Raw genomic sequence first — 22,348 nt, forward strand, 5'->3', positions numbered from 1 at the left:
GTAAACCAATTAAGGTGGTGGGATATAATCGGTTAAATAACCATGTTACAATATGTTAGTCAAATTTCAGTAAAATGATTGGTTATGGTATAGCTAAACAGAACTCAAGTTTTACTATATAGTCTGCAGTCAATCAGGAAGTAAGGGGAAATGGGAACAGGGACTGGGGATGGGGGTGGGGGAATTGGGATCATATTTTGCTAAAACGGGGAATGGGAACAGAAGATGGGAACAGGAACAAGGACACAGGCAAAGCTCTGTGGTGTCAGAGCTGGGAAGGGGGACACTAAGGAAGGAAACTGGAATCATGCTTGCTGGAAGTTTACCCCAATAAACATCAGACTGTTTGCGCCTTTGGACTTCGGGTACTGTTGCTCTGTTCATGCGAGAAGGACCAGGGAAGCGAGAGGGTGAAGGAATAAGCCCCCTAACAGTGAAACGCCGTTATATCGGGGTAGTGGCAGGAGGGCTGCAGCGGTGATTTAAAGGGCCTGGGGCTCCCTGCAGCAGCCAGAGCCCCAGACCCTTTAAAGCGCTGCCAGAGCCCTGCTGCTACCGCGCTATATGTGAACCCGTGTTATATTGGGTCGCGGTATAGCAGGGTAGAGGTGTATTAAGGACTTTCTGTTATACGGCCATTAGTGCCAGAGGGCAGGGCAAGGAGAAGTGTTGCACAATCAGCATTATATTGGGAATTAAGAGTCAAAACAAGAAAGGAGGCTTTGCAGTGAAACATGATCACCTTGTATTCTAAACTGTCATTCAAATACAGAATCGAATACCAATACCAGCCTCTCCATCCGTCATTTTAGTTTAATCACTGGGGGGTGGGGAAAAGGGAGGGAAGAGAAATTTTAAGATTACTATTGGCAGCAAAATACCATAGTTCTATTCTGTTTTAATCTCTTCCACTGTATTATTTTAAAACCCATCTCAGAACCGCTCTTCTGATGGCGGTTTGTAAATTATTTGCTATTTTGTTACCTCTCAATGCCATCAGATCTTGACTTGTTTATTCATTCACTACAGTTGTATCCCTGGTACAAAGCTGCTGATTAATGGAGTCACCCCCAATTTACAGTGTTGTAGGTGAGATGAGAATCAGGCATCATACATACTACTTGTAACAAACAAAAAACAAGTTTATTCGTCCACAGAAAAGATATGGGAATTAATGAGTCTGAAAAAAAAAAAATCTAACTTTTACTTAAAGGTTAAATATTTAGAAAAACAAAAGTTTGTTTTTCATTAAAAAAAATCTGCAAGACTGAACTGATTTAGATTTTACATTACAAGTGAGGAAACTTCTTCAAAGTTTGTCTAACCTGCTGTACACACCACTAAAATGTCAGAGTCTCATCACAGGACTCCTAAATCTCAAATATTATATTCCTGATGAGAAAAACAGACATACCCTAAGGGATGATGGGAGGTGGGGGTGGGGAACAGCTTCATTATTAATTGCTGAAGTTACCATGGAAGAGTAGGATTTGATACAAACACATTTTTAAGAATAAAGTTTTACACCTGCATGATACCACAGGTTATTATGGGGAAGTCAATTAAATAGTGCATCAAACCAAATGTATGGTTTAACAACCTGATATGCTTTACACCACATCTGTTTTTTCTCACTCGCCCTTTGGATTCTGCAAGTAACTTACTAAGTACATCAGTTTTTCATCTCCACGTGTAAGTGAAATGATGCAAGAGAAAACAATCTTACTATCCTAAACACCTTATCGTTTCCTACATTAAAAACAATTGGATAGCTACTCCCATCCCTTAGTGGCAGGGCGAATTTGCTTGTTTTAATAAGTTCCCACTAGTCCCCCTCTGCCTACTCCTTTCAGTAGTGAGCTGGTTGATTTAGATGTGATACATAGCTGACCGTATGCTCAGCTACAACAAATGACTGAAGTCTCTTTTACAGTGTATTTGCTTTGCTGTGAGCACTGCAACACAAACCACTGAGAAGCAACACTCATGCTTCAAGAGTGAGCAGCACCATCTGTCCACAGTTATCCTTCTACACCAGGGATAGGCAACTGGTGGCACGCGAGCTCATTTTCAGTGGCACTCACACTGCCGGTGTCCTGGCCATCAGCCCGGGGGGCAGGGGAGTTCTGCATGTTAATTTAATTTTAAATGAAGCTTCTTAAACATTTAAAAAAAATTACTTTACATACAACAATAGTTCAATTATATATTATAGACTTGTAGAAAAAGAGACCTTCTAAAAACATTAAAATGTATTACTGGTATGCGAAACCTTGAATCAGAGTGAATAAATGAAGACTCGGCACACCACTTCTGAAAGGTTGCTGGCCCCTGTTCCACATTACCAGTGAGCTGTTTCTTGCCACACCGGTTTCAGTCTAGTTCCGTCTGCAATGGGAAACACGCAGCCTTCGAGGCATACCAGCTACCCTGCGCCTCAGGCATCAGCAATTCACTAGCATTCAAGCCAATACTCTGTGCTGCATTTTATACTAGATTACACATTTGCAATTTACAAAATATATATTTATATGCTAGGTTATATACATGCAAAGTGAAAATAAAATAGTAGTGTAGGTCTTTTCACTGAAAACAATCTCAGTGCTCCATCTTTAAACATTTGATCATTTTAAATATAATACATTTTCAACTAACTTGAGCAGTTTCAATAGCAGTAATCCAATCAACTGTTGTGTATGCAGAAGTAACAAAAGTGTCCCGATAGTGTAAAATAATCCTATTTGCAACAAGACACTGGTGAAATGTTTGATACTGCCCTCCAATGCACAATTTTCAAGTCAGATACTGAACACTCACTCACCAAAGCAGACTTCCCAACACCTCCTGAACCCAGGACCACTAGCTTGTACTCACGCATGATGTGGTCGTAAATACAGGCAATCTGAAAAACAGGGGGAAAGCATGGAATTAGGAGCAACGTTTGCAAGCATCACCTCAGAAACATTACATGTTCTCCCAAAGAACCGCTGTCATAGCACATTTATTTGTAGAATAGTCTATTTTGTATAGCTAAGTACAAAAATCTCTTCAGCAGCAGCAAAAATATTTTTATTTTAAATCTGGGAACCCAAGCAAATGTCTACTTTGATGGCTGTAATTTACTGTACTCAGCGTCGGAACCTTCAAATTAAAAAAAAAAATTAAAAACCCACAATGTACTTTTCACCAGGATGCTGGTAGATGTACAAAGTCTTTTTATTGTTTCTGTTCAATGTTATAATACAGGCTGGGATTTCCCTTTATTTGTTTTAAAGACTTCCAGTTATTCACCTATTTCAGGAAACTTGTGAGGAGTCTGACTCTGGAATTCATTTCTTCCCTTGGGACATCAAAATTTAGACCTGTTAACTTTCTGGGAATACTACAAAGTTAGTCTTTTCTTTCAGGTGTTTGGGAAAATAGAGGGTCAAATGTGGAGTTATTATAGTGGCATATTTTGTTGTAATGATAAAAGGGCATTTTGATATGTATCCATCCATGAAGGGGAAACAATTCTTCCATAAAATCTACCTGCACAAAATATTACTACTTGCTTATGGTATCTTTCATTCACTCTCCCAACATTTAATTGCATAAAAATGCAAGCAATTAAACAAGAAAATTGAACGAGTGAAATATAAGCACCAGAGTTTACTTCACCCACCCACCCGCAACAAGGAATGATTTAGGAGGTCAGTATTTTCTTTCTGAAAAAGGTCAGGCCTAACTTACTGCTGCCAAGTCAGAAACCTCTCTGCTCTTCCAAGCAACGCCTGTGCCTTTTTATGGAAATCTCTCAACTCCCTATGCAGCACAAGAAAATTTCTCATTCTCATCAAGATGCCCTGACAAATAAGGAGAATGACAAAGCCAGCGATAAACATTTTACACTATGTTTACATTATAAGCCAGGCTTGGCTGCCCCATCAACAGAGCCCAAGCAAACAATGACCTCACCAGCTAATTATCTGTTCATTCTTCCCCTAGTAAAATAGCACTTTCTTCCCAAGTAAGGATTCAGAACTATGAATGCTATGAAACTGGACAGGTTTAGTTTCTCAAAGGGATTTCAGACTAACTTTGCCATATGATTTATGGGCCTTTCTAGGTATAATCTTATGATTTGTTGTAAAAATAAAGATTTATTCCCTGTAGCAGGATATAAAAATAAACCAACTTGCTCACTGGAATTAACAGTATACAATGAGCATGGACTGTGTTCCCAGCTCCGCCACTGATTCACTCTGTGACCATGGGCAGGTCATTTACAACCTGCCTGTGCCTCAGTTTATACATCCATAAAATGAGGATGAAGGTTGTAACACACAAATTCTTGACAAGAATGTTGCTCTACAAATGCAAAGTACTACTGATGCAAAACTTATCCTGAACTCCAAAGATGCCCTATAGCTAAATTACTTGGAGTTTATGTTCTTGAACAAGATGAAGAATCCATAATTACATCCCCATTTGTTTTAAGTTCAAAACTGACATAGTATGAAACAGAGACAATCTAAAGGTATTACCTAAAGTTAGCAGGCTGGGTGATACAGAAACAACAAGTTTGATGTGTTTCAATTAGAGGATCGAACAGTCCCTCACTACAAAATACACTAACAGCAGCCTTCATGGAAACATGCAAGATTTTGGAAATGCGCATGCACAATTGTACATGCACTGTTGAACACATCCAGCTTGCTCAAACTCTAATCTGCATGTGCAGGTCAGATGCTGCATGCACAAACTAAAATACGTACAAAGATATAGCACCTGCATTTTTGAAAATTTAGCCTACTATGTTTACTGGCTATGAACAGTAGGTTCGGACTGGATTGTCACTTCAGGATAAGCCTGTGTTTTAGAATGTTATAAAAGTAACATTTTGCCTTATGATAACTGGGTGGCAGGATTGTGACAGAGAAGTCAATCAGACCCTGGGGTACTACTCAGAGGCTTAGCTTCCTCCTAAAGTGCAATATGTCTGCCTACTGCAGTCCTACTGTTTAAATATTCAGTTTTAACCCTTGTTATAACATGCTTGACCTGTGATCCAAATGTTGGGGGTAACACATAAAATTCATCTTGCTTAACAATCTCTGTGTTTTATTTATTTCTCGCTTTTAAGCTACTAAAATTTACAATGGTTCTATCTTCTTCACAAGCTTGCACCTGATCTAGCAAAGTGTGCAGGTGTGTCTTTGTGTGTGTGTGGTGGTAATGGTGGTGGAAGAGGTGTTTTCTGGATCAGGGCCTTAAGACTCAGAGTTTTAACAGCTCAGAGTATTGTAGTGAGCTCATCACTGAAGCGAATGTTCATATAAAGGTATATTCATTTAACAAAATATATCCTAATAGATTGGTTCAATGCCACATAAAATTAAACTACACTTGTGGAAATAAATACAAGTAATTTTAGCAATGTGATGCCATAAGGTTTTTTGTTTATACATTCATTTACTCATTAATTTGCAACATTTGATTATCTGCAATGGGGCTCCCAGTCGTACTAGCCAGATGATTCTACCACACAATGTCAGTGGAGAAAATTAGACTCCATTATTTACTGCAAGTATCTCTGAAGTCCTGTCTTCTGAGACCAAAAACCCACAAAGGAATGAGCCATAAACATTTTTAGGACAGGTTGATTTATACAGAAGGCTACATCTTATGGCCATTAAATGTATCAATGCCCTTTATAACTAAAATAATAAAACTAAAATCTTGGTCCCTATTTTAAGGAGCCAATGCCGTGACAACCTACAGGAATTCTTTGCAGAAGTAAGATTATTTGGAAGTTACCATTTTGAATGAGACCTAGCTCTCACTGTGGGATCTGAGTAACTCTCAAGCAACAATTAATTTATCTTCACAGCGTGTTTGTGAAGTATTCTCCCCATTTTATAGGTGCAGATATTGAATCAGAGAGATTGTGTGACTTGCCCAAGGTCACACAGGTCTTTGGCAGAGCTAGTTACTGAACCCAGTTTGCTTGAGTCCCAGACCAATGCCTTAACCATAGACCATCCATCCATGCTCATGCGGTAATGGATGCAGAATATATCACAGAAATCAGAGAGAAGAGACCTGTTAGGTCAAATCCCATCTACTCCTCTGGTCACTTCCTTTTAATTAAACGAAGATACATAATTCATGAATGCTGGACACAAATTAGAATCTCCAACTGTCACATCAGTTCTAGTATGTGCCTCGTGTGGCTGGTGTGTTTAACACTTGATGCATCTGTAGTCACATAAAAGAGAAATATTTTGCAAATAACTCTGCTCACTGGGCCCTATGGATAAAGCACTCTAGCTCTCTGCAGGGTTATCCCAGCAGCTGTCACTGAAAAAAATAGTTGCAGCTGATTCTCTTGAATATGAGACTGTCTAATGAGTCATTGTGCTCACTCGTGCACAGGACAGGGAGTCAACAATCCAGTGTTTTACTCCCAGCTCTGCCACAGAATCACTGTGACACCTCAGGCAAGTCACTTACCCCCTCTGCGTTTTAGTCTGCTCTGTGCAATGAGGCTTCTTCATAAAGTACTTGGAGATGTATGGAAGAAAGGCACTTTGAACGTGCTAAGTGCTATTAGTTAGTAGAAGCCTTACTCCATGTTGTATGGCCTCATTGGCCTGAGGCTCTACCTCTTAATTCACACAAAACTCTGCTAAGCCTAGGCCAAACCAAATCCATCTTCGCAGGTGGGACTCCACCTCCTGCTTTGGACAGGAACTCTGTCCCAATGCAAGTTTACCATACCAGACAGAATAGTCATCTACCATCTCTCAAGGTACCCTTACGCCCCTTTTGCTGTGGTATCAGATCACTTGAACTCTTTTTTTTTTTTTTTCCTTCTCCTTGTTAAAAGTAGGTTTAATACCCTCTGTGCCTCATCTGATCTTTAATGGCCTAAAGTGAATAGTCCTCGTAAGTCTGTATATAATTGCGTAACTGTAACTAAACATGAGATACTGGCATTTTGGAAATAGTGTCAGTGGACATGGTAACATGCAGGGAGGGAAGAGAAAGTAAAGTAAAACAAAGCAGGAGTTGAGAGCAACAAAGCCTGATCTTAACTACTAGATCCTACAAAGACACGTCCTTTTTTTTGGTGGTGGTGGTGAGCTAGGGAGGAGTGAACACTAAGGCAGGTTGAGTTCTATGGCACAAAAATTACAAGAGCATCTTAAGTTATTAATGAGCCAGAGCACAGCAGCAATGCAAAGAACACATTGAGAATACAGAAAATCACTGACAATGTTAGATGCAAGCGCTTTTCAAAGGGAGAGCAGTACATCCTCACTGGACTGGCAAGTTAAAGTTCGTGCAACCCAGAGACTGACAAAATACCCGACATTGTCCTCTCTACCTTGTTAAACAACAAGTCATTGGGAGCTCTTCTTACGTTCAGTTCAGTGCCCTATCCATTGGGCCACAGTACCTCTTCTTAAGACCTGAACTTGACCCAGACAGAGGTTGTTTTGGTTTAAATCAGTACGTCATTTTTGAGCATAAAGATCCATCCAAGTTTTCTTTGCAAATTCATTTACATGATTTTGCATCTACCACCATTTTGATTTGAGCCTCATTTTCCAAAGCTGCAAAACACAAACAATACTAAGGCCAAGCCTACACTACAGACTCATACTGGTATAACCACATCACTCACTGGTGTGAAAAATCTACACTCTGGAGCGATGCAGTTATACTGACCTAAGCCCTTACTCACCTACCTGTGGCTGTGAACATCTTAAGTCCTGTAGCTCAGATCTTGCCTATGTTCAGTATCGTATCACTGTCCTCCCCAACCACCCAGATTTTACAGCTGATTCAGAGAGATTGAGATCAAAATTAACTTTGGGTGCTCATCCTTACACAACTTGGGGCTGTTTCTCTAGTGATGAGCACCTGCCACTTCCACAGACTTCCACTTTGTAAAAACTGTGAAACTAAAAGCCAGCTGTGCAGGATTCCCCCAGCATAGCAACTAAATATCTAAAACCAGATGAACAATATTTATACTCTGAAGTTAGCTGGCAATATGTTTTTATGGCTAAAGTTGTGACAACAGTTTATTTACATAAGTTCTTTCACTTGAAAACTTCCCTGAGGAGCAACATTTGCTTCCTTTTTTCAAAGGCACCATTTTGTACTGAAAATGAAGGGGGATTTCTTTTAATTAACTGTGGGTAATATCGAAAGTAAGATCTATTTTTAGGATTTAAAAGAGAATGGCTTTTAAGGGAAGTAAAAAAGCAGCTTGTTTTATCCAGTCTACCCTTTCCTTTCCAGAACACCACACTCTGGTCCCTCCTATTCAAAAACACAGTAATCAAGTTAAAGCTTAGATTAAGCCATGAACTCTTTCACTTCTTTTTTTATAGTCAAAAACACATGTGGGGAAGTTACAGACAGGGAGTATTACTACAGTATTTTCCAGTTACTTTTTTTTGGATGCAACAGGAAATCAAGATCTTGACCTCTTGTGATTAATCTAGGTACTTATACAGCCCATTACATGGATTAATTATCCACGGCACGTTTGCAAGATATTAATATCTGTTTATACAGCACCAACAGAGTGCTAGGGGCTTTTCATATAGGCATTATTACTATGCAATATCCCAGCCAATTTTTCATTTGGATAATTTCATTATATCTAAATTCCCCTTAGGTTTCAGTTAGACACGGTATTCATTTCCACCCTTAACTTTCTGTAGTGGTACTATGTGCTGTTAAGCAGTGACTACACCTTTGTGGTGTATGCAGCGATTTCTCTGTATGAAAAGTACTTCTTCCAGCTCAGCGATGAAGCACATTTGCTATGGAGTTTAAGAAATCTTGTATTGCTGCTGTTTATGGTGTGGATAAATAGAAGTCTTCAGTCCCCAGGGCTTTCCATCGGGCATCTATCGCAAGCACTGATTTCATTTAAAAACAAAGAACAGAAAAATATAGAAGAACTACAAGTCCTCTCTGGGGAACTGAGTAATAAGTGCTTATTTGATAGAAAACCAATTGAAAGGGCCAAGAAAGCCAGTAGACAATCACACTAAGCACTCTTAAGTTACAGGACATATGTAGTAGACAGCATTTTGACCAGCACGTTTGGTATATTAGTCAAATAGGCCAGGATACAAATAATTGAATTAGAACTGCCCTACACACATGCAGAAAAAGCTATCTATTTAAAATAGATACTCAAGGGGCAAAGGACTGGTTTCCGATAGTCAGCTCTTGGAATAAGCAGCAACCCTAAATTACAGACTCTCTCAGAAGTGCAATTTTAAAGAATAGCAGTTATAAATCCACTAGGTCTGGATTTTATCTGTAGCAATGGACAAACCTCATGGTCGTGTAACCCACACACCATTTGGGTGTGGTGTTCTCTCTCATCTAGTGGCATCAAGACCACTTTTAGAGAGAGAAAAAATGAATCTGCTCCACACCCTTTGCTAACAGCCCGTTGGCTTTTAGCTCATGCAGTAGAGGTTCATGCATTAAGCTCCAGAAATCCCCTGTTAGATCCTGCCCACCAGCAACCGAGGTCTGTTGACGTTACTGTTGTGCCACTGAGAATTTGGCATTGCAAGATTAATCTCCCTAAGCATATTACAGTTTTTCACTTGCCCAATGTCTTGACCCAACAATCAAAATGTAGCTGTTTGAAACAATGATTTTTAACACACTAGGGCAAGACTAGGTAATTAAAAGGACCTGTTTCTAGAACCAGAATTAAAATGCTCTTATTTTCTTCTACTATTACTGTCACAAATCACAACTTCCTCAAAAGCAAAAAAACTGGGACATCTGATTATTTATGCCACCAACCACAATGTGCGAGGTACTTTGCAGATACTCAAGAAGGGATGGTCCATGCCCGGTGGAAGTCACAGTCTAACGACAAATTAGGAGAAGGGGAACGAGCTTTTTTTTTTTAATACAAGTTAATTAGATGCGCTACAGACAGCCTGGCAGAAGGGGGTCTTAATGAGATACGTCCACACTACAAAAAACTAAACACACCACAGCAGCGAGTCTCAGAGCCTGGGCAACTGATTTAGGCTCATGCTATGGAGCTATAAATAGCAGTGAAAACATTCCCACTCCCACTGAGACCCACCCCATCACTGGGTGTCATAGCCTTGGTTCCACCCCAAGCAGGAACATCTACATGGCTGTTCTTGGTCCCATAGTGCAAGTCTGAGTCAGATGACCTGGGCTCTGAGACTTGATGCTGTGGGAGACTTTTCTGCAGTGTGGGCCTATCCTAAGAGAGGCATAAAGCCACAGTTTAGCAGAGCGCTTGACCATGTGCTTAGGTCCATCCTATTCAGCAAAGCACTTATGCATATGCTAAAGTACTGGCATTAAAGCATGTGTTCAAGTGGTTTGCCAAACGAGGGCCTATATAAGCAAAGCATTAGGTGTCCTGCACAAGGAGTTGGAAAAGGCATGCATAAGGGCCATATGGGAGAAGACACACAGGGTATGTGTCCACAGATATTAAATAACTGCAGCTGGTCCAGATCAACAAGCTTGGGCTTGCAGGGCTCTGGCTGTGAGGCTGTAATACTACTGTGCAGATGTTTGGTTTCAGGCTCCAGCCTGAGCCCAAATATCTACTCAGCAATTTTTAGCTCTGCAGCCTGAGTTCAAGTCAGCTGACTCAGGCAAGCCATGGCCATGCCTTGGGTCTTTTATTCCAGCATATAAGTACCCAAAGAGCACTGCAGGAGCTCATGACAAAGACAACAATAAAACCTTTTTAGCAAAAATGCAGCAAAAAGGTTGATGAGATATGATCCCGTTGAAGTAAACGGACGGGACTCCTGCTGACTAGGTAAGTGAATACGCATATAGCCCTCTTTGTCTATTTTAAATCTATTTCTCCAAGTACTGTGTATCTTTGGGGCAAAATAAGTCATTCTTTGTTCTGAGAAAGTGCTTCTGTGTATCACTGCAAACATGCTCTCAGAGGATCCCGGTGAGGGTCCAACTATTGAATTATTACTATTATTGAATTATCAGGCCTGTATGTTTGGCCAATTGTTAACTCAGCATGAAAGCAGAATGAAAATTGTCATATTTATTGGGATCCCAAATGACACCATTTTTCAGCAAGACAGATGCCAGAAGTAGCTCAGAATGCCTGTTTTAATTACACAATCTCTTCACACAGTTCATGTGCTGCAAAAGATAGCATACTATCAGAAGAGGACAATTTTATGTATTGCTCAAGTCAAGCGAAGTGGCATTCCAGGTTTAAGAATTGTGTCATTTACCAAGATAAGGATTTAATGCATTTGTTGCAAGTACAGAAACAAACATGCATGTTTGAATTGAAAAGGCTGATCAAAGACTGGAACATACTATTAAAGGCTCAATCCTATGAAGGGGTGACCCAGAGCAATGACAGCATGCAGCACTTAAAACTGCTTTTTACATTTTCAAAACACTCTACAACCACTAATTAATCCTCGTATCATCCCTGTGAAGTAAAGCAATACACCGTTTATATTGTGTAAAAACTGAGGCACAAAGAAGTAACTAGCCCATAGCCACAGTGGAAGAGCCAGGACTGTAACCTGAGCAATGGACTGGGAGCCAGGAAATCCAGTCCATTACATCATGTCCCTTCAGACAGGAAATTTTGCACTAAAGGGCTCAATCGCATTTTCACACACTTCTGTGCTATGTAAGACCAGCTAATGTGCTTGTGCACAGACATTAAGACAGAATTTATATAAGACTTAGGTACATACATGTACTGTAGCACTATATAAGCAGACCAAAAAAATTAAGACATTTGTCAGACAGCCTCTATTTTCAAAAGCATTTCCTTGCAGCCATTAAGAGGATTTAAATAATTCTGACTTTATAATAAATACAAAGACAGTCTTTGGAAAGCCCTTCTGGAATGGACAGCTGGTCCAACCCCTTTTTCTACACCCTCAAAAAACTCTAGCCACTCACCAGGAAATTCCTAACCTGCGGCTGGTGGAAAAATAAGCAAACCCACCACTGAACAGATGTTGAGTGTAAGAATTTCACACTAACCTGAAATGTAACACAAGCTCTTTCACAAATAACTGTCTGAGCACAATTTTATATGTTTGAAGAAGGCGGCTTACGTTTAGTTGGTTCCCCCTTCCTCCAGCAACTGCAGACAGAGCCACAAGTAACATTAGGTATGTGTGTGTTGCTTGGTGTGTGGAGGCCTAGGCAGAAGCGTGGTTTGATGATTTTGCATATCCTGGTGAAATGTGCAGCATGACTGAAGACGTCCTCCCCATTTAAGCAAGACAGTGACAAAAGATTTTTTTTTAAAAGCAGAGTAAGTATCCACATTGCTGACTGCCTCTTAAAGAATATAGAGCTGCCTTCACAAGTGCATGGCTCGCAACATTGTGAATGAAGATAGAAGTAAAAACACACCTCCAACTTTCTGTAACTGCAGGAAACAGAGGGTTGGTTTTTTTTGTTTTTATAAACACCCTTGTATTAGACATTTAGTAATTCTTAAACCTTCCCCTCTTGTATCTCCAACCCCCACACTTTCATAATTGGCAATTTCATTTGAATAAATGCTGAGAACATGAAAAGCTCATACCTTGGCATACAAGATCTCTCATCAGTGTTAACAGCCCTACTGGAGGTTTTTTCCAAGCTCCCTACAGCAGATTCGAAGGGATAAAAAAAAAATGCAGTTTAAAATATTTCAAAACACTTTTTAAAAGGATACTTGTACCATACAGTTTACAGAGCAGTCATGGTTTTGGTTTGAATTTCAAGCCATTAACTATTTTGTTCCATCAAATGAATTCAGAACAACTTTTGGCTACTGGAATCAAACTACCCCAAACACACAAAGGTGCACTGGCATCACCTCTGGAATGATGCAAGTCTGACTGTTTTAACACAGGTTAAATAACAGATTCACAGATTCCAAGGCCAGAAGGGACCACTGTGATGATCTAATCTGACCTCCTGTGCCCACAGAACTTCCCTCAAATAATTCCTAGAGCTCTTTTACAAAAACCTCTAATCTTGAGTTAAAAACAGGCAAAACTCCACCACGACGCTTGGCAAATTGTTTCATGGTTAATTACCCTCATTGTTAAAAAAATATGTCTTATTTCTTGTCTGCAATTTGTCTAGCTTCAACTTCCAGCCATTAGATCATGTTGTACCTTTTGTGAGGCTGAAAAGCCCATTAGCAAATATTTATTCCCCAGGTAGGTATTTATATACTTCTTAACCTTCTCTTTTCTAAGCTAAATAGATTGAGCTCCATGAGTCTAGAACTATGCAGTATGTTTTCTAATCCTTTAATCATTCTTGTGGCTCTTCTCTGAATCCTCTCCAATTTATTAACGTCCTTCAACTGTGGACACCAGAACTGGACACAGTATTTCAGTAGCAGCTGTCCTAGTGCCAAATGCAGAGGTTAAATAACCATAGGTTTATCTTCAACCTTCGCAAGGTCCTCTAAGTCCCTAATATTTCTCTCCCCTTTCACCTCCCAAGGATAGACCGTATTAGTCCTGCAGAACTCCTCAACACAGCAGACCTGGGAACAAAGACCCAAGGAAGAGCCTTGAACACATACCCTTTTCTTGGTCCCTTTCTAAACAAAACCATTACTGTTAAGCACATCCCCTAGAGGCTAGGGTCAATTAGAAAACCTGAAAGTGAATACAGTTGACTAGTCCCCTGCATTTGTGATCTCAAATCACCCATGGAAAATGCTTTTGAAATTGGAGACAACGTATATTGGATTTGGAAAAGACAAATAGTAGAAAATAGTTTTATGGTATAACTTGCAAGCTCAGTCATAAAACACTTTATACGATTACTGTAATATATATAATTAAGGAACTGAATCATTATCATGGTCATTAAGCTCCTCTCTAAAGAGAAATTAGAAGTACAATGCTCCTAGACAGAGGTTTCCAGAAGCTCAGAGAGCAACACACTTCCCCAAATTGCAATGGAACAACATACTTTTAGAGCAAGCCTAAATAATTTGATGCTGTTCTCATCAGCCTACCTCCTCCCACTGTTCATTCTTACATCACATTATGCAAATTGCTAAATAAGCAGACACTGTATAGGAAGTATTGTGTTATACTAAACCAGTGCTACAACATAAGGAAGGTTTTTACAAAGTGTTTCTATCAATTGCTTTATGTTTTGTTCCAATATTTACTCTCTAAAAAACTCCAAAGGTTTTTGTTTCTGTTTCTTTAAACTTAAAATCAATTCCACAGTGTCAGGCAAAGGCCATGAAATATTCAGCTGCTCCATAACTAGATACTAGTCAGTCTTTCGAGCAAAAACCAATGAAAAACACTGGCCAACCAACAAAGGCAATAAACAAACACTGAATTGAAGGAATGCCAAGATACCATGCTTTCCAACAGCTGGATTTACAGATACAGCATTGCTCTCCAATCCCCACAGAGCTGGGATAGGCCCTCGGAAGATTTCTAACCCACAGAACTGGGGAGGGCAAAACTGGACCTTCGCTTTAGAAACTAGCAGGGCATATTGAGAACTACATGATGCTCGTGCTTCAGAGTAAATATTGTAACTTCCAAGAATTACCTGGTTTTCTCCTCTGCACAAGCACACACAAACAATTCACACTATGATGCCAGTGTTTGTGACACTCGGGATACCATGTTTTTTTCTTATTGCCTCTGCTCACGTAATCTGAGGGCTCCAGAAGTATCTTCTTTTTTAACCACCAAAGTATTTCTGTACCCAAGTGCACTCAAAGGCTCTAAAACCAAAATACAAAGAAAAAGCCCAATATATATTTAAATCTCATGATATTCTGGGGCTTAACTCAATTTTTGAACAATGGAGTTGGCAATAGTGTACTCCATTATTGCATGAGTCCACAGCAACTCTGTGTACTACAATCCTGCAGTTCTGAAATTAACACAGGCTACATTACAGGACACCACAACTTGTATATAGCTCTATTTATACAGCAGTTTGCCCTGTGACTCCTCACAAACAAGACTTACAAGCCAAAAGGCACTTAAAGAAAAAAAGACTGGTGGGTACTTAGGGACAGTGGTTCTCAAAGTTTTTCTTATTATGGTGCATGCCTCCATATCAATTCATAGGTTACCTCCCATCCAACTGTCCCAGTTCAAGTCAGGCAACTTCCCTGTGGTGCTTGGTTATCTGAAACAGTATTCAGTAAATATCAAGGAGACAACATTAGAAAAAACAAACAAACAAACAAAAAAACCCACAATGCCCTGGTGGTGCCTGCTTCATTATACCTTCAGTATTTCAGAGCTGTGCTGTTTATTTCCTCTTTGTGACTAGGACTTTAGACTTAATATCAAATCCTCCTCCTTCCTCTCTCCCCTCCTCCCCCTCACACTGCATCCAATGTTCAGATTAAACAGCAAAGAATCCTGTGGCACCTTATAGACTAACAGACATTTTGGAGCATGAGTTTTCGTGGGTGAATACCCACTTCGTCTGATGCAATGTTCAGATTGTTAGCTTTCTTTAAAGGTTGATGACCTTTAATTTTGGAAGTCTAAACTGAATCACACTTGCCTCTTCACCAAAGAGGCACTGAAATAAACAAAACAGCTGTGCAGAGAGCAGAAAGATTTTTTTTTTTTTTTGAGTTTACTGGATCCCAAAAGCTCTTGGAAATGCAAAGGGCCAAATAAATTCTTAGTGTAAACCAGTCCAGACTGATTTGCGGAATCCTGAATCGTGCTATATTTAGCAGGAAACTGCTTGAAGACTGAAAGATGCTTCACCACAGGAACAGCTGCAGCTCCATGGACCACCCACAAGGGATTCCATGAACCACAGTTTGAGAACCACTGGTTTAGTCCCATAATGTGACTTTGGGTCTATTAATAAAAATGTTGGACCAGATCCTCAGTTGGTATAAGACAGAATAGGACCATTCACCTCCAGTTGTAAGAAAAGTAACAAAAAACATTTTTGTTTTAAACTGTTTTCCTGCAGCACTTACCATCAGTTACTGCGGCATTCAGATAATGCACCAGAAAGTGAAACTGAATAGTTTCTTGGAGCAAAGTGTAAAGAGTAATCAAGTAGCATACAGAGTGAAAAACAGATGTAATATCTAGTTTTAATGCAGTGCTATTAGTAACAAAATTTTAAATTTTAACCTCCCAGCACCTCTTTATTAACAGCCCTTTTAGAAACAACCGTATTGAACAGACAAGCTTTCACCGTGAAAAGATTCTTTTCAGATCCCACTTCCTCATACTTGGCAACCACCTCCCCACACACAGGCTACATCACAGCCATCAGGCTTCTGGTAGATGAGTGAAAAGGATTTTCTTTGGAGCCAAGCAAGGCAACTGCTGAAGCTGAACATCACTAGAAACTCCCTTCCTGGAGCCGACTGTACAGCCCATACAGCACCCCCTCGACCTTGGTTGTCCTGAGTACAATTAGACTGGGAGTTAAAGAAGAGAGCCACATCTGGGTTACAGCGTGATGTGTGCCCCAAGTCAGAAGGTGAACTGAAATGGCTTTCGTCTTAGCCTAATTTCACCAGAACAAACTGCAAAATAATCACCCAATTTTGAGGAATCTGTTCCTCCCTCACTTGCGTAGGCCACTACTATCACTGTCAGCGGGAGTTTGGGAAATGGCATAATAAGTATTTAGTGAGCAGACAGAGTCCCTAACAAGATCAGAAACACTGAAAGGCCTTGGAGACATTCTGGTTAGTTCATTTATTTTATCTCTTTTTAATGCTGTGGAATTGTAATGTTTATGTTGAAACAGGACTATGTTCCTCCCCAAGCGCACGCACCCACTCCAACATCCAAGAGATCAGAGTATGGGTATTTCGATTTAGGCCTTGCATGGATGGGACAGTCAACAACACTCAGCACTGGCCTCACTCTGCTCCCACTGACTTCGATGGGAGTAGCTTTAGGTCAGCGTATATTTGAAAGTCCCATTCTATACATCAACCTTGTCTAGCACTCCTCAAGCACTCATTCTAACATGTTTTTTTGTTTGCAAAGTAGATGTGACAGCCCAATTACAGAAACTTAGGGATGGATTTCCTAGAATCGTTGTGATGCTACTTCCACACTATAAATAAAACCTGTTATATCCCTTCTACCCCACAATGTGCCCCAGTTAGTACTGTAGCGTTGATGGGACATTGTACTTGTGCCTGGATAGAAAGGAAGAAATACTTCTCTATATCTCAAGCCATGGCGGTCATCAGCTCATTCAAAAACTGGTTGTTATGTGTCTTTCTATTTGTCTCTTAAAATTGGGTATTTAGATGTCTAAATGTTAGCAAATGTGCTTAGAAAACTGCACTTGCAATTAAATGATAGTATGAGAATAAGGCACAAAATTATTATTAATAATGATGATGCCTATTTCTTCATTAGCACTTTTATCAGTAGATCTAAAAGTGCTTCACAATCTTTTTCATGTATTGATAGAGAAGCATTATCATCCTCATTTCACAGACAGGGAATTTGGGCACAGATAAGCTAAATGTTTTGACTAAAGTCATGCAGGAGGGTCCGTGCTGGAGCAAGGAAATAAACCTGTCTCCCCTATGGCCTAGACTGTGCTGTATCCATTGAACCATTCTTGGTCCTAGCTTGGAGCCTCTCTCGGAGCGGGGGCAAGAAAAATCAAGGTCATGGACTTTCAGGCATACAAGCCATTTGTATTTAGTGCAATAACACACAGTCTTATTAAGGCAAAGTCTGCCCCTGAACTTTACAGGACAGGGCAATATCATTTCTGTGGTAGTATTTCTCTCACTCTGTCATCCAACCATCCAGCCAACTGAGGGAGCCTCCATATTGATGATGATCAGCCGAATTATGATCTACAAGTCTAGTGCTTTTGAGAGAATAAGAAAATTCTCAAGCACTTACCACCTTGCTTTGGGTAACATATAACAACAATTCAGATATAAGCCAAAAATAACCCTATGTTTCCTCTCTATTTACCAAGCATCTTGTAAAACGCCCTTGGTATGCACATCAAAAAGGCACTAGCAGCTCAGAATTGCATTCCGATCCAGTCTTCATCATGTCATGTTAACCAGAGGAGAAGCTCCATGACCACAAACTCCCTCAGGGCAGCTTTTTATGTGCTAATCCTGCTGCCTGTTTCTTTAGAAGTTTCCATTACTAGCACAAGTTAATATATATATGCGTAATGTTTAGTTTTTACACAGAAATCCCATAGAAATAATTCTCTTTCAATGGACACTGACACCTACAGTTTTTCAACCACCAGAAAATGATGGAAATAAATCTATAGTCCATAGATACCTGCTTGAAACGTTTTTTGCCAGTCTGTGGAGGACAGTAACATCCTCTCTTCCCATGAATCAGTGTAATATCAAATGTTTAAATAGCCTGCCTGCTGTTCCTGTTGTATTGAGCTTTACTGGCCAAAGATGTATGGAATGTTGTTGCTTTTGTCCAGAGTTATTTGCACCAACCTTTCAGTAGCTAGGTTTATTCTCAAATCCAGATACACCTCCAAGGCCCTGTTCTTTTCCTTTCCCTTCTGCAATGCCTTTGACTCTTCAGTACTATCAACTTCTACCCAATAGAGGCATTCACCTCTATTGTTGTCCCTTGATTTTAAGTATTCATTTTAAGTATGGTATCTTTTTACACCATAAGGAATATCCTCCAAGGCCCAAAAGGCAGTTCAATGGTCCACCTCCTACTAAAAGAAAATCAGTAGGAGCTGGGTACCTAACTCCCCTAGTCTATCTTAGAAAATATTCCTCATTGTGTCCATGTCCTTCTCATCTACTACTGAATTTGTTTTTACAAATCCCAAATTTGCACTTTGGGAAAATGTAAACAATTCAATGTAACAGATGGGACGCTTTTCATAATCTCTGGCCTGCAGTACAGAGGGCTCAGTCTGTATCATGTGTGTCTACCAACAACAGCTATTTGTTGTTGTGTCTGCAGGTGTGCATTTACAGAGCATGTTTTTCCTGATTTATGTTAGCTTTAATTATTTTATTGTAGATTGAAATTCACATTGTAGCAACAATTTTTCAGAGGAAATTCAAAAAGATAAAGAGCTGGCACTTCTAACTATCCAAACCACACTCCACAAAAAAGTCTTAAGGCACTTCGTTGTTTAGGTATCTGCTTAAATGTAATATAATCTAGTAGCAATTCAAATGCAGCAGATTCTAATAGTAGGGCTTTGGTAACCTTTGAGAATTTGTATGTCTAACATTTCCCAGCTAAAAACTCAAAATAATTTACAAACATTAATTAATATCTTCAAAACCTTCCCAGTGCAGTAGGTAAGTATTATTATACCCATGATATAGACAAAGCCGAAGTTCAGAGGTGAAGGAACTTGCACAAAGCCATGGAAAGAGACTTAGTGGAAGAGTGGAGATAAGAAACCAGGAGTCCTTGGTTCTTGGCCCTGTCCTAAGATCATACGCTTGTCTATACTTCCCCCCAGCCCCAATGTATACACTTTTGCTATTAATATGCTGCCCTCGTATATTCTAGGTTAAAAAAAAATACAAGCCAAAATTTCAAAATCATGAGTTATCAACAAGAAACTGTTATGAGAATGAGTTTGAAAAGAATACGTCAATAGCCTCTGGATTTTACACAGGAGAATATGGCTGCAAGAGTTATCTTTGGTCTCAAATACAATGGTTGAGGGGAAAACATCTTTGAAGTTTAAATCCTAGAACCCACTAGTCACTACTGAATAACAACTTTCAATAAAGAGAGAAAGAAATATTCTTTCTCCAAATATGTCATGTCTTCATTTTAAATGAAACACTTGCCAGTCCAAATGCAAGTCATAGAAGCGAATAGTATGGCTATGTTCAGTAATGGTAAATCTATGGTGCTGAAAGTTAGCTTATGAGAAATTCTGAATGGGTTTTGAGTGAATGCTTAGATCTTGAAAATCAGAGCAGGCCATATTTACAACTCTGGACGTGTTTCTCCTGCTGGAATAGCACAGGGATAAACTTAGTGGGTCCATGCCCAAGAAAGAAAGTTCTGAGGTGTCCCTTGTTTCCATACAACTGGAGACAAAACTCATGTGTCAAGAAACCTTCTCCTCCAATAAAGACTTATTCTAGAGAAAAGTCAGTTTTGAAAGATCTATAGATTCAGTTTATATCATACTGGGTTTCTGAATAACTGCAGAATCCTCTACTTGCATTAGTTCACTGCATTTCTCAGTGCATGCAATATTATGAATAGTGAGCATGATTTTTAGATATGTTGTGTACTTGGCAACTCCCAACGGAGATGGCTCAGTACCTCTGAAAGCCAGCCACAGTATCTTACTGCTTATGTCTTCTCAATATCAAATCTCAGAAGTATTACTAATCTGCAATTTACTATATTTCAGTGAAGTCAGCTTGCATATATTATACCTAGGCCTTTTAGGTTGTTAGCATTTGCAACAATAATAAAATAAAGCTTTTTTTTTTTCCCCCCCTGGCACATCACTCCCTGAATCCCAACTACTTAACATTCCTTCAGCATTCCCAGGTTATGCACTTGTTTCTCAGCTCTGAATAGCTCCAACACATGAAACTGACTAGAAATGGCATGAAGCAGACAGGTGGGGATCAAAAAAGGAGCGTTTTTTGTGCCTGCAGTGACCCAGATTCAGAGTAACCCAAAACAGAATGATTTTTCCATTTTTGTCAGGATTTTGCAAGTTATTAGTTTAAAAGTTTACCGCTGTTAAGTCCGATTCAAATATCTTGAAATCTCACACCCACCTGCCCACCCACTTGGAGGCTCAGCTGGTAGCTAGGGCAGTTTGCATGCTGAAGTGTCTCAGACTCTGTCTCCAACCTACATAAGCCAGGAAGAGCTACAGCTGTAATTTCAGCTACAGTAGCAATCTACCCTATAACCCTTTAAACAATCTCACTCTGAAGAGGGCCCTTCGAGAGCAAATCATTACCTGCGTCCTTCCATGAAGGATGAACTGAGCAGATTTCAGTGAAGTCTGCTAGTCTGTGCATAAAAACAGCTAAACTCCTCCCAAGGTCCAAACTCACCCCAAAGTCCTCTGCACCATTCCAACCCTAATTAGACCTCAGCTGGAGGTCTGAATTGGAGCTGAGGTACTACAAGGAGGCCCCTCTGTACTAGAGTGAGTTTCACCCTAGAAAAATGACCCATTAAGGGAAAAAACACTCTGAAGAATGAGTTACAGCTTCCAGATGAGCAAGTACTTTTTATTTTAGTCACTAAAAAAAATGAGTCATACACAAGTAACTTGGCTTTAAAAAAAGTGGGGATGAAGGGGCAGGAGCGTAGAGGAAGCTACTCATATTCAAACTCTTACTTACCGAAGCGAACCTTGCGTCTTAAACATGCTGTATTATTAACTGGGTAAGATAGTCAAAAAAAAAGCAGGAAATGATACTGAGAGCAGTGACTAATGCTTCCACTGAGCTTCAAGTACACATCAAATGGAGTGTTTTATATCTGGCCACATCTGAACGTATCAGAATACTGAACCATTTTTGTCAATTGGAATTATTCAAACAATACTCAGGCAGATGGAAATATTTTGTTCTAAAAATCTGAGTGTTTATTATGCAGAATGGACAATGCTAAATATTTACTCGTCTCCCATGGTTTTTGTTCTCCCCAGAGTCAAAGGTCACTAGGTTGCATGTTTTGTTTTTAAAATATGTGAATGCACCCAATACAATATTTGATGGTTGAATTCTCTAAGTCAGTGTTTCCCAAACTTGGGACGCCGCTTGTATAGGGAAAGCCTCTGGCAGGCCGGGTCGGTTTGTTTACCTGCCCTGTCCACAGGTCCGGCCAGCTGCGGCTCTCACTGGCCAATGGGAGCTGCTGAAAGCGGTGTGGGCTGAGGGACTTGCTGGCTACTGCTTCCCACAGCTCCCATTGGCCTGGAGCAGCGAACTGCGGCCAGCGAGAGCCACAATCGGCCAGACCTGCAGACGCGGCAGGTAAACAAACCAGCCCAGCCTGCCAGGGGCTTTCCCTACACAAACGGCCTCCCAAGTTTGGGAAACATTGCTCTAAGTTATACTTAAGCCACCATTTGTGTTACTAACCCAATTCTCAATTATTTTATTGTCTCCAATGCATTTTGAGAGATGCAAACCAGGTTTACTTACTACAAGGAGCTCATGAAAATAGTTGAATTGGAGCAAAATATTTTAAGTTTATGGCTCAATTGTCTGATTAATCTTAATATGCAGAGACTGTAGCAAAGCCACATGGTAGATCAAAGTTGCCAAGTGAAAAACTAATTTATGCTATGCCATCTG

The 22,348-nt window shown here is 39.9% G+C and overlaps 1 protein-coding gene across 1 annotated transcript in view; it reads right to left on the reverse strand.

Annotated features, from left to right (window-relative positions):
• Window positions 1-12,276, reverse strand: part of LOC116833005 (ras-related protein Rap-1A) — a 33,683-nt gene extending 21,407 nt beyond the window's left edge. Inside the window, 2 exon segments of the mRNA XM_075064826.1 lie at window positions 2,822-2,902; window positions 12,138-12,276. Coding sequence (XP_074920927.1) covers window positions 2,822-2,902; window positions 12,138-12,191 — 135 coding nt within the window. The 5' untranslated portion in view covers window positions 12,192-12,276.
• Between the last annotated feature and the right edge of the window lie 10,072 nt (window positions 12,277-22,348).

The sequence above is a fragment of the Chelonoidis abingdonii genome, chromosome 4, assembly GCF_003597395.2.
Source record: "Chelonoidis abingdonii isolate Lonesome George chromosome 4, CheloAbing_2.0, whole genome shotgun sequence".
Classification (NCBI taxonomy): domain Eukaryota; kingdom Metazoa; phylum Chordata; order Testudines; family Testudinidae; genus Chelonoidis; species Chelonoidis abingdonii.